The sequence below is a fragment of the Eretmochelys imbricata genome, chromosome 3 (assembly GCF_965152235.1).
Source record: "Eretmochelys imbricata isolate rEreImb1 chromosome 3, rEreImb1.hap1, whole genome shotgun sequence".
Classification (NCBI taxonomy): domain Eukaryota; kingdom Metazoa; phylum Chordata; order Testudines; family Cheloniidae; genus Eretmochelys; species Eretmochelys imbricata.
This window is the reverse complement of record NC_135574.1, coordinates 514,647-527,172: the sequence shown is the minus strand read 5'-3', so window position 1 is coordinate 527,172 and position 12,526 is coordinate 514,647. Positions and strand designations below refer to the sequence as shown.

Sequence of the window (12,526 nt, the reverse complement as noted above, 5' to 3'; positions counted from 1 at the left end):
AATGTGTTACTTAGGGAGGTGGTGGAATCTTCTTCCCTAGAAGTTTTTAAGGTCAGGCTTGACAAAGCCCTGACTGGGATGATTTAGTCGGGGATCAGTCCTGCTTTGAGCAGGGGGTTGGACTAGATGACCTCCTGAGGTCCCTTTCAACCCTGATATTCTATGATTCCTTGTCCGATCTATTCCGCCCCCAACAATCTTCTTATTCACTGAACTTTTTGAAACTTTGCACTTTTAGAGAGATGTAAGGGATTGACTCTGTGTACACAAATTTGCAGAGGGACAATAGGGTTGACGTCTGTTATTTCTGACTTCTATATATTATTTATTTATTTAAAAACGTTTTTGCTGTTAACAAGCATTTTTATCTCTCAGGACAGAAATCCACAGTTTGAGAACTGCAAAACTAAGCATCTCTGATGTTATCTTCTAGTCTGAGCACTGAGTCCCATTGGGTAGATAGAAAAATTAAACCCAAATAATCTATACAGAAGCCGCTGGAAGCCCATAAGATTGGGTTCCTAACCCATGAACTATTGACTCATTTACAAAACTTTTCTTAAATATTACATGAATATATTGTCTCATACTATAGAATTAGAAGTTATACTCCCCATTCCATGATGAGATACATTATAGCTCAAAAATATCCTAATTAAAACTATCTTTAGATAGGTTTTTTTCCTCAAAAAGCATTTTATAAAAAAAAATATGATTTAAATAAAAAAAATCCGATTTTTTAAATTTTTTTTTTTTAAAGAAATCATTGATTTTTATACACCCTGCTAGAAAGAGATCAAATTAACATGGCACACATTTAATAGATTAAGAACTGGCTAACTGATAGGTCTCAACTGTAAATCATAGAATCACAGAACTGGAAGGGACCTTGAGAGGTCATCTAGTCCAGTCCCCTGCACTCAAGGCAGGACTAAGTATTCTCTAGACCAGTGGTCCCCAACCTTGCTGTTGCAATAGCATATTCATGTTCCCAGAAGAGTGTGGCGGGTGCCGGACAACCAGCTGCCAAAATGCCGCTGAGTAGGGGCAACATCAAGAAGCGTCTCCGCCCAAATGCCACCGAGAAGCAGTGGCATTTGGGCAGGGACGCTTCTTGGCATTGCTGCTTCTGGGTGACATTTTGGTGGCTAGTTGTCTGGTGGCCACGCTCCTCAGCGGCGGGTTGTCCAGCGGAAGTGCTCCCTTCTCAGTAGGCATCCGCACATAAATGCATGGCGCCCGCGGGCACTGCGTTGGGGACCACTGATCTAGACCATCCCTGACAGGTGTTTGTCCATCCTGCTCTTAAAAATCCCCAATGACGGAGATTCCACCACTTCCTTAGGTAATTTATTCCAGCTCTTTACCACTCTGACAGTTAGGAAGTTTTTCCTAATCTCCATCCTAAACCGCCCTTGCTACAATTTAAGCCTATTGCTTCTTGTCCTATCCTCAGAGCAATTTTTCTTCCTCCTCCTTGTAACAACCTTTTATGTACTTGAAAACTGTTATGTCCCGTCACAGTCTTCTCTTCTCCATACTAAACAACCCATTTTTTTCAATCTTCTCTCATAGGTCATGGTTTCTAGACCTTTAATCATTTTTGTTGCCCTTCTCTGGACTTTCTCCTATTTGTCCACATCCTTCCTGAAATGTGGCGCCCAGAACTGGACAGAATACTCCAGTTGAGGCCTAATGAGCACAGAGTAGAGCGGAAGAATTACTTCTCATGTCTTGCTTACAACACTCCTGCTAATACATCCCAGAATGATGTTCGCTTTTTTTGCAACAGCTTTCCACTGTTGACTCATATTTAGCTTGTGACCCACTGTGACCCCCAGATCCCTCATCAAATGGGAGTGTTTCTCTTGAGGGCCTACAAGGGTCAGTTCTTGGCCCTACACCACATAACATTTTTATTGACGACCTAGAAGTAAACTTAAAATCATCATTGATAAAGTCTGCAGATGACAGAAAAATTGAGGGAGTGGTAAACAATGAAGAGGACAGGTCACTGATACAGAACGATCTGAATCACTTGAGAAGCTGGGTGCAAGCAAACAATATGCATTTCAATACAATGAAATGTATACATCCAGGAACAAAGGATCCAGGCCATACTTATAGGATGGGAGACTCCATCCTGGGAAGCAATGACTCTGAAAGAAATTTGGGGGGCTTAAGGTGGATAATCAGCTGAACATGAGCTCCCAGTGTGCCCAAAAGGGCTAATGCAACCCTTGGATGGTGTTATCAACATGGGAATATCAAGCAGGAATAAAGAAGTTATTTTACCTTTGTATTTGGCACTGATGTGACTGCTTCTGGAATAGTGAGTCCAGTTTTGGTGCCCACAGTTCAAGAACGTTGACAAAATGGAGAGGGTTCAGAGAAGAGCCACAAAAATGGTTATAAGATGGGAAAACATGCCACAAAGTGACAGACTCACGGAGCTCAATTTATTTTAACAAAGAGAAGGTTAAGAGATGCCTTGATTATAGTCAGTTTTACTACCTTAACAGGGAACAAGTTAAGGGATAATAGGTTCTTCAATTTAACAGAGAAAGATCTAACAAGATCCAATGGTTGGAAGCTGAAGCTAGACAAATTCAGATAGGAAATAAGGCCTAAAGTTTTAAATGAGAGTAATTAACCACTGGAACAATTTACCAAGTGTCATGGTGGATTATCCATCACAGGCAATTTTTCCATCAAGACTGGATGTTTTTCTAGAACTTCTGCTCTAGGAATTATTCTGGGGAAGTTCCATGGTCCATGTTATATAGGAAGGTAAGATTAAATGATCACAATGCTACCTTCTGGCCTTGGAATCTATGAAATTATTTTATAAATTGCTAATTTATACTTATTTCCATAAATTTCAGTCTTGCAACACAGGCCCTTGTTTGGGCCCCTCCCCTGCTATATGTTCTCAGGGCAGTGAGTCTGGGTACTGAGCAGGCACAGAATTCTCTCATTTTGTGTAGGAGCTTTCATGCAGCAGCAGGAACATCTCCCTGCAGAGGGATAAAGTGGAGCCCAAACAGCTCCCTAGAACCACACACAGGGGGCACAGACCATCATGGGGGGGACGGGACGGGGACCAGGCCTTTAAAACAGTTGCTTCCCATAACAATTGTAGTTCTTGTAGGTAAGGGCCTCTACAGATCCATACTGCAGGGGATGTATATGTCCTGGATGCATCAGCACTGACCTTCTAAACAGCCATGTCCACTGGGGCTGTGCATTCTGCCCATTTCCTCACTCCCCACTCACCTCAGCATACACAGGAGAATATGGTGACCTACATTTGATTTGCAGGAGGCCACAGCTTGAGAGTGGAGGAATTTGACTTCTGCCACATTAGTATGGCCTGCAGTGGGGCAGGAAAGGCACAAGCAAGCCATGAGCCAAAAGAATATGCCTGATGGGGCTCAATATCCCTAACACTAACTATAGGAACGACAGACATTGAGAAAAGCCAAACTTCTGTAAAAGGGAGCTGAATTCCTATTGCCCCAACTGTCCCCAGAAGGAATTGAGAAGCAGTCATGTCTGTACTCCTTATAAGGACCCGGCAAAAGTCAGAGGGCACAAAGAAGTAGGCAGGGTGTGCATAGGCCCTATAGCCTGCTCCTCCAGACCTCTGGCTGGCACACACCTGCAGAAGGGATCTGACAGGTAGTACTTGAAGAACCTTTATGCTGTTCAACAAAACCACTCAATGTAACCAGAGTAATGGGGGACCGCAGTTCAGGGTTGGGTAAGGTATGATTTGAAGGGGAGGTGAGGGCTAGTGTCGAATGAGATCTGGCTGAATACCGGGGCAAAAATCCTAGGCATGAAGAACACATTGTGCATTTCCAAAGCAGCCTGCGGTACTGGAAGAAAGGAGGCACCGCACACACAGGTGCATGGCACCACAGGGATGGCACCATACACAGAGGGATGATATAACAAGGCCCTCACCATTCCTCTCCGATCTTGTAGACGTAAATGATGTTGTCTGTTTGTCCAATGGCGATTTTGGTGGAGTCAGGAGAGAACGCCATGCCTTTCACCATGTAGCTCTTCCTGCCATACTGGGGAGAGAAGGGAAGAAGCAGGGACCGAGGGTGAGGTTAATAAAACATGTCCCAAAAGAACTTCAAGACAGACCCAGAGTAAGGGCCACAGGTCAACCTATTCAGTAGCGCAAAGACCCATACAATGTACAAGCTGATCCCATTCCCATCCCACCTCCCTGGTGTGAGCTTCCTGCACTTATGGACTACACTAATCTAGTGTTGCCAGGCACCTGGCTATGGGTTATTGCTGCTATATACAATATCTAGCAGGGAGGTTAATGAGAGTAACTAACCACTGGAACTTACCAAGGGCCATGGGGGATTCTCCATCACCGACAATTTTCCAATCAAGATTGGATGTTTTTCTAAAAGCTACATCCTAGGAATTCAGGTTTCAGAGTAACAGCCGTGTTAGTCTGTATTCGCAAAAAGAAAAGGAGTACTTGTGGCACCTTAGAGACTAACCAATTTATTTGAGCATGAGCTTTCGTGAACTACAGCTCACTTCATCAGATGCATACCGTGGAAACTGCAGCAGACTTTATATATACACAGAGAATATGAAACAATACCTCCTCCCACCCCACTGTCCTGCTGGTAATAGCTTATCTAAAGTAATCATCAGGTTAGGCCATTTCCAGCACAAATCCAGTTTTTCTCACCCTCCACCCCCCCACACAAATTCACTCTCCTGCTGGTGATAGCTCATCCAAAGTGACAACTCTTTACACAAGAGTATGTATGTATGTATGGGGGTGGGTTTTTGGAGGGGGGTGAGGGAGTGAGAGAACCTGGATTTGTGCAGGAAATGGCCTAACTTGATTATCATGCACATTGTGTAAAGAGTTGTCACTTTGGATGAGCTATCACCAGCAGGAGAGTGAATTTGTGTGGGGAGGTGGAGGGTGAGAAAACCTGGATTTGTGCTGGAAATGGCCTAACCTGAAGATTACTTTAGGTAAGCTATTACCAGCAGGACAGTGGGGTGGGAGGAGGTATTGTTTCATATTCTCTGTGTATATATAAAGTCTGCTGCAGTTTCCACGGTATGCATCTGATGAAGTGAGCTGTAGCTCACGAAAGCTCATGCTCAAATAAATTGGTTAGTCTCTAAGGTGCCACAAGTACTCCTTTTCTTTTTATCCTAGGAATTAGTTCTATAGCCTGTGTCATACAGTAGGTCAGACTATATGATCACAATGGTCCCTTCTGGCCTTGGGATCTATGGAATGAGGGTGGGTCAGTGTGAGTGAGATACCCCAGCAAAGCAGAGCCAGCTAAAGGATTAGGTAACCTGCTAGCTCAGTCTGATTTCTCCCTCTGTACAAGTTGTTAACTGGATGCATGCTAGGCAATTAGAGATATGGCTCCCTATTGCTGTGTTCATGCACACAGAAGCACAAGCTTACTCCCACGACTGCACATGGCCAAACACCACTGCCAGACCACAAACAAAAGCATGCACTCTCAGATATGCACAGGTGCATGTACTCTCACGGTGGCAGCCCGTAAACACACACACAGGTATACACACTCACAGGTAGGTGGATGGCACATACACTGGATATAAGAACAGTCATACCAGAATGTATCCTTGGGTCCAAGCCCTAAACACTATTGTAATCATCTTTGTACAAAGTATGCCTTGTGAAGGATCATTTGAAAACTCATAATTTGCTGGTCATTATTGTCCTGGCAAAATATGCATGGCAACATTTTATGTGAAGTTATAAGATTTTCCAGTATGATGTTATTAACATGTTCCAAATCACAGCTCTCCCCAAGCAGAAGCTGGCAAATAGGTCTGTCCTAAACAAAGGAATGTGTGCTCTGTTTAATTTGCAGTAAACAGAGTCATCAAGCAGGAAGGGGAAACACAGGAAGCTCAAATAGATGAGAAAAAGCCGCAGGGAATGTACTTCCGCATAGACTTTTTGTCTCCTGGTATCCAGATGGAAATGTTTTACAAATGGAAGGACTGAAACTATAAAAAGGAAGGGAGAACACCCCAGTATACCCCTCTCTCTTCCCTTTCCCATCGCATTCTCTACACCTGAAGCAACAAAGGAAGCCTTCACTGGATTCTGCGGGAAGGAGTTCTGACCTACAGGGTTTGGTCAGTAAGACTGCTGAAAACACATGGTGAGAAACTTTGCTTGAATCTGATATAGTTTGTTAATTTGGCACCAGTAGGGTTTTAACTTTATTTTAGGGCTGTCAAACGATTAAAAAAATTAATCATGATTAATCGTGAGATTAAAAAAAGAAATCACGATTAATTGCAGTTTTAATTGCACTGTTAAACAATAATAGAATACTATTTATTTAAATAGATCATAAACAGGGCATAAGAGCAGGTTAGACAAACACCTGTCAGGGATGGTTTAGAAAATATTTAGTTGTGCCGTGAGTGCAGGGGACTGGACTAGATGACCTCTTGAAGTCCCTTCCAGTCCTACGATTCTATGAAGATGGTCAGAGACGCAACCCCATCCTCTGGGTGTCCCTAAACTTTTGACTGCCAGAAGCTTGGACTGGATGACAGGGGATGGACTGCTTGATAATTTCCCTATTCTGTTCATTCCCTCTGAATCATCTAGCACTGGTCACTGTCAGAAGAGAAGTTACTGGGCTAGATGGACCATTGGTCTGACCCAGTATGGCCATTCTTATGTTCTTATGAAATTGATGTTTTATATTCTGATCCAACCCCTGTATCATTTTGGGTACAGGCTACAGACCTCTGTTTCACCAGCCACCAAGAGGACCAGTCAGCTATGCTGAAATGCAAGCTACCTGTAGATATCTCCAGGCTGTTTGTTTGCTGACACAGTTGTGAAGCATTTAAAAGGACTGAAAAGCTGCCATTTCTCAAGCTCTGAAAAGTCCAAGTGATACACAGAACCTGGATTTGTGCAGGAAATGGCCTAACTTGATTATCATGCACATTGTGTAAAGAGTTGTCACTTTGGATGGGCTATCACCAGCAGGAGAGTGAATTTGTGGGGGGGGGTGGAGGATGAGAAAACCTGGATTTGTGCTGGAAATGGCCTAACCTGAAGATTACTTTAGATAAGCTATTACTAGCAGGACAGTGGGGTGGGAGGAGGTATTGTTTCATATTCTCTGTGTATATATAAAGTCTGCTGCAGTTTCCACGGTATGCATCTGATGAAGTGAGCTGTAGCTCACGAAAGCTCATGCTCAAATAAATTGGTTAGTCTCTAAGGTGCCACAAGTACTCCTTTTCTTTTTGCGAATACAGACTAACACGGCTGTTACTCTGAAAACAGTACACACTATGATCATATTATAAAGACTGAAAAATCATCTCTGAGAGTTCAAAAGGGAATGTGTTTTGATGTGTGTGCTAAAATATAAAAAAAATTGTTGATGCAAACATTCAAATATAAGGTAACAAAAACAAAAGGGGAAACATCTGTATAAGGAAAATCAGTAGATTTATTAATAGTTTTTTTGAAAAGTTATTCCTAGTATTCCAAAAACTATTTACAGTACTTTATACTATATAAAATGTGTTACGTGTGCATTGCTTGTTTTATGAAGAAAGCGTACAGTAGTCTCTCTAAGGTTTAACTCTGTGTCATACTTTCTGAAAAGTTTTGACAAGACAGAACTTTGGCCTCTGCTTCAACGAAGAGTTCAGCTGACGTCGAGGAAGTAGGGATGGTATAATTATACAGAATATTGCTTAAGCATTCCCTCCCCTGTCCCCTTTACAACAGCATAGGAACAGTCTGGGCCTGTAGTTGTACTCTGATGGGAGCAACATTTAAGGCTGTGCTTTGGGGCTATGCAGAATGTGGTGTAGCATTTCAAGCTGTTATGAGCCCTCTGAAAAGTATGGAGCAACTTACAAGTTGCTCTGCTACTGCCAAAAACTGCCCTGCATAGCAGCATGTAAAGTATCAGTGTGTCACAGATCAAGAGTGTCGGGTGCCCAGTTACACAGAAGCAAACAAACAATCTCTTTACCTTTGCATCAGCAGGCTTGGTGGAAAATTTGTCCCTTCTCTCTCCATGTTCATCATACAGAAGCACAACCCTGTCTACAGTGCAGACAGCAAACTTGGCATTGTTGTAGGACCAAGCCATGCAGGTGACCTTTGCAGCACCATCCTGGAAGAAAACATCGCCATTGCCAGTCTGGACTGGAGCAAGGTCCATTAGAACATAAGAGCGGCCAGACGGGGTCAGACCAAAGGCCCGTCCAGCCCAGTGTCCTGTCTGCCGACAGGGGCCAGGGCCAGGTGCCCCAGAGGGAGTGAACAGACCGTCCAGTGACCCATTCCCAGCATCTGGCAAACAGAGGCGCGGGTCCCCATCCCCACCCAGCCTGGCTAATCGCCACTGACTCCAAGACCTCTCCTCTGGAGGGGTAACAGCTAATTCAGAGCCCACCACTCGGTATGTTCCCTGGGGATTACGTTTTCCGATGCGCACTACCACACGTTGGAGGGCCCGCAACGCAGCCCGAGCCCTGGTGTGGGCGTCGGCATTTGCCCCCATGTTTCTGGGCGGACCCCTCTCTGACGGCTGCCGGGCTCTGGGCCTCCCTCACGTCCTGCGGCAGGGAGTTCCGCAGCCCCTTCGGCCGAGCGTGAAGGATTCCCAGGCTCCAGGCCGCCCTCCGCCCGCCCGCCACGGACCCGCCTCGCCCCTCACGCACCCGCGAGTCGGGAGCTGACCTGGGGGGTGAGCAGCGTCCGTACGTGCCGCAGCTGCATCCCGGGGCCACTCGGGCTCCGCGTCTCCCGCCTCCGCGCGTTGCCCCGGTAACCACCTGCCGAACACCACAGCAACCGGCGGCACGCGCACGCGCACACCCAGCACCCCAGCAGCCTGCGTCACCGGGAGCGACCCGCGCCGCGCATGCGCCCAGCCAGGCCGCGCCTCTGGGCGACAGAAGGGTTCGGTGGAGAGACTCCGCCCCCGCCTGCGACGGCCCTCACCCACAAACTCCGCCCATTTCGCAGACCCCGCCTCCATCAACCTTTAGCCGCGCCCTTCCCCACGAGCCACGCCCACTCCGGCAGCCTGACCCTGCGCAGCAAGCCCCGCCCCCAAAGCCGGGCGCGCGCTCGAGCGACTCAGCGTGCCCCGGGGGCCCGGGCGGGAGCGCGCGCTGGCCTCGCCTCGGCTCGCCTCCCCCGCCCGGGGCGGCCCGGCAGAGCGCGGCGATGGAGGCGCTGCGGGCGGCGGGCCGGGCCGTGCTGCGGAGCCCCCGGCTCGCCCGCCACGGCCTGGGGCTCTGCTGGCACCGCAGTAAGCGCGGGGCGCTGGCGGGAGCGGGCCGGGGGGCTGCGGGGGCACTGGGGGGGAGGGGTGCCGAGGGGGCAAGTGGGGGTGCTGGGGATGATGTGGGGCTGAATGGGGGGCACGGAGGTGAGGGCAGGTGGGTGTTGAGGGGAGTGGGGGGTATTGACGGCGGGGGCGGGGTGGAGGGCCACGGGGGTATTTCAGGGTGGGGATGCTGAGGGGGGCCGCGGGGGTATTGACGGCGGGGGCGGGGTGGAGGGCCGCGGGGGTATTTCAGGGTGGGGATGCTGAGGGGGGCCGCGGGGGTATTGATGGCCGGGGCGGGGTGGAGGGCCGCGGGGGTATTTCAGGGTGGGGATGCTGAGGGGGGCCGCGGGGGTATTGATGGCGGGGGCGGGGTGGAGGGCCACGGGGGTATTTCAGGGTGGGGATGCTGAGGGGGGCCGTGGGGGTATTGACGGCGGGGGCGGGGTGAGGGCCGTGGGGGTATTTCAGGGTGGGGATGCTGAGGGGGGCCATGGGGGTATTGACGGCGGGGGCGGGGTGGAGGGCCACGGGGGTATTTCAGGGTGGGGATGCTGAGGGGGGGGGCCGCGGGGGTATTTCAGGGTGGGGATGCTGAGGGGGGCCGCGGGGGTATTGACGGCGGGGGCGGGGTGGAGGGCCACGGGGGTATTTCAGGGTGGGGATGCTGAGGGGGGCCGTGGGGGTATTGACGGCGGGGGCGGGGTGAGGGCCGTGGGGGTATTGACGGCGGGGAAGGGGTGGAGGGCCACGGCGGTATTTCAGGGTGGGGATGCTGAGGGGGCTGTGGGAGTACTGTGGGTGAGGGTGTTGTAGGGTACTGAAAGGGGTTGTGGGGGTACTGAGGGTGGGGTTGGGGCCTGTGGGAGTATTGAGGGGCAGGATGGGGGTATTGAGGCGTCCGTTGACGGCGGGGGCGGGGTGGAGGTCCGCGGGGGTATTTGCCGTGGGGGGCAGTGACAGCACGGACTTAGATCTGTGGGTGAATCTGGCTGGTGGGGCTCTTTTTCTTTCAGTTTGGGTGGGGGCACTAAGGGTGGAATGGCGGGGATTAGAGGGCGAATGGAAGCAGCAGGCATGGTTGAGGGGGGCCGTGGTGGGGGTGAGTTTGGCAGGTGGGGCCCTTTTCGTCCTCCAGCCCAAGTGGGGGGCAATGAGTGCCAGGGGCCCCAGGAGCAGGAGGAGCCATGGAATTGCTGGGGGAGTGAGTGTCTGTGCCCCCTACCCCTATGTCTCCGGGCACCTCATGATCTAAGCCCGGGTTTTACAAACCATGAGTCGTGACCTACTACTGGGTCCCGGCATGTAAAGTGCTGGGTCGCCTTGCTCTGGTCAACACTGCTGACCAGGACGTTAAAAGTCCCGTTGGCAATGCTGCCCAGCTAAGGCAGGCTAGTGCCTACCTTTTCCGACACGGCGCTGTGCCCCAGAAGTGGCCAGCAGCAGGTCCGGCGTCTAGGCAGGGGGTTCACGGGGCTCTGCGCGCTGCCCCTGCCCTGAGCACTGGCTCAAGCCAATGGGAACTGGGGGCAGTGCCTGCGGGCGAGAGCCTCTGCCTAGGAGCCAGACCTGCTGCTGGCCGCTTCCAGGGCGCAGCGCAATCCGTTGTGCACCCCGGCTGCGCCGCTGACGGGGAGCTGCCGGAGGTAACAGTGTGCTGCAATCCCCTGCCCCAGCCCTGAGCCCCCCAAAACCTGGAACCTCTTCCTGCACCCCAAACCCCTCATCCCTGGCCCCAGCCCAGAGCCTGCACCCCCAGCCCAGAGCCCTGACCCTCTCCCACACCCCAACCTCCTGCCCCAGCCCAGAGCCTCCTCCCTTACCCTGAACCCCTCATTTGTGGCCCCACCCCACAGCCCTCACCCCAACCCTCTGCCTCAGCCCTGAGCCCTTCCCACACCACAAACCCCTCATCCACAGCTGCGTTGGGTCGCAGGCATCAACAATGTTCTTCAACTGGGTCCCTAGAAAAAACTTTGAAAACCACTGATCTAAGCAGGGCTGTCTCCAGACTGCAGAGACACTGCGAGTCTGAGCCCTAATCTCATGGGCTGGGAGTGTCCATAGCACTGTCCCCTTGGGTCCTGGAACACCAGTTTGGGACCCCTGCTTCTCTCTGCAGTCAGAGATGACCCTGCACTCAGACCATGGGGCAGCGAATAAAAGGGGGGCATCTTTCCAAACACAGTTGAACTGCCCCAAATGCTGCAGGCCCATCACTCAAAGACCCCAGTGACCTGGTTCTAATCGGGCCCAGTAATAATTGCCCAGACTCTCTGGGAATCGGGTCATGTTCCTTCAGTGCCTCTGAGAGGGGACATGGTGCTATCTCAGAACCCAGACTCCAAGGATTAATCTCTTGTCTCCGAGATGGTTTTATACTAACGGATATGGATATGTGGCCGGTACTGTCTTTGTGTTTAGTGCCCAAAGACCCGATTTGGGATGGGGCTCCATTGTCCTGGGTGGTGCTGGACAAAAGCTGGCCCCATCCCACGGAGCTTGCAGTTTTAGGATTCAAAGTGCACATGTGGATTAATAAACTCAAAAATTGAGATTTCTATTGTATTAGATATGAAGCGTAAGTAATACAATCAGTACAGAGGGCCTCATTTCATAGTACATTAATTTGTTTTACAAAGTGGTCACATTTTCAATATGCTGTATATTTTTGTATCCATGAAGGGGACTGATGATTAGGGAAAGATGGCTTGAGTTCTTGGCATCCAGGAGTGAGGCAACTCCTCTTTCTTTTGAATTTAAAGTCAGTTCTTTCATAACTGGAGGGAAAGAGGGAGGGGATTGAACTCCTCATTGCCCTCCCTTTCAACAGCAAGGAATCAGCACATTAACTGGCTATTTCTGCTAAAATGATCAGTAGTAAAATAATGAATGATGACACTGGGCTTCAGAGTCAAGATCCCATTGGGATAATTTGGACAATTACACCTCTCGGGATATTGTTTGAGGCAGATTCAGGAACACAACACTGGCCCTGTTGCAGCATAGGAAGGGTGGGGAAGAGGGACATGGCTGGAAAGTTACAATTCCCACATAAAAACAACGAGGAGTCCTTGTGGTACCTTAGGGCATGGCTACACTTGCAGATGTAGAGCGCTTTGAGTTAAACCAGCCTTCGGAGAGCGCAGTAGGGA

The 12,526-nt window shown here is 49.7% G+C and overlaps 2 protein-coding genes across 12 annotated transcripts in view; one reads left to right on the top strand and one right to left on the bottom strand.

Annotated features, from left to right (window-relative positions):
• The window catches only part of IFT172 (intraflagellar transport 172), a 154,029-nt gene extending 145,124 nt beyond the window's left edge, over nt 1-8,905 (bottom strand). For all 5 annotated transcript variants that reach the window (XR_013345524.1, XM_077812218.1, XM_077812220.1 and 2 more), the window contains exons 1-3: nt 8,777-8,905; nt 8,064-8,207; nt 3,970-4,082 (exon numbers count right to left, since the gene is read on the bottom strand). Coding sequence is in view for 4 of the 5 variants with exons in the window: in XM_077812218.1 (XP_077668344.1) it covers nt 3,970-4,082; nt 8,064-8,207; nt 8,777-8,815 (296 nt within the window). In the remaining variant the exon portion in view is untranslated. The remainder of the gene's footprint in view (nt 1-3,969; nt 4,083-8,063; nt 8,208-8,776) is intronic.
• Nucleotides 8,906-9,229: 324 nt separating this feature from the next.
• LOC144262459 (low density lipoprotein receptor adapter protein 1-like) overlaps nt 9,230-12,526 on the top strand; it is a 30,064-nt gene continuing 26,767 nt past the window's right edge. For all 7 annotated transcript variants that reach the window (XR_013345522.1, XR_013345523.1, XM_077812213.1 and 4 more), the window contains exon 1: nt 9,230-9,353. Coding sequence is in view for 5 of the 7 variants with exons in the window: in XM_077812213.1 (XP_077668339.1) it covers nt 9,269-9,353 (85 nt within the window). In the remaining 2 variants the exon portion in view is untranslated. The remainder of the gene's footprint in view (nt 9,354-12,526) is intronic.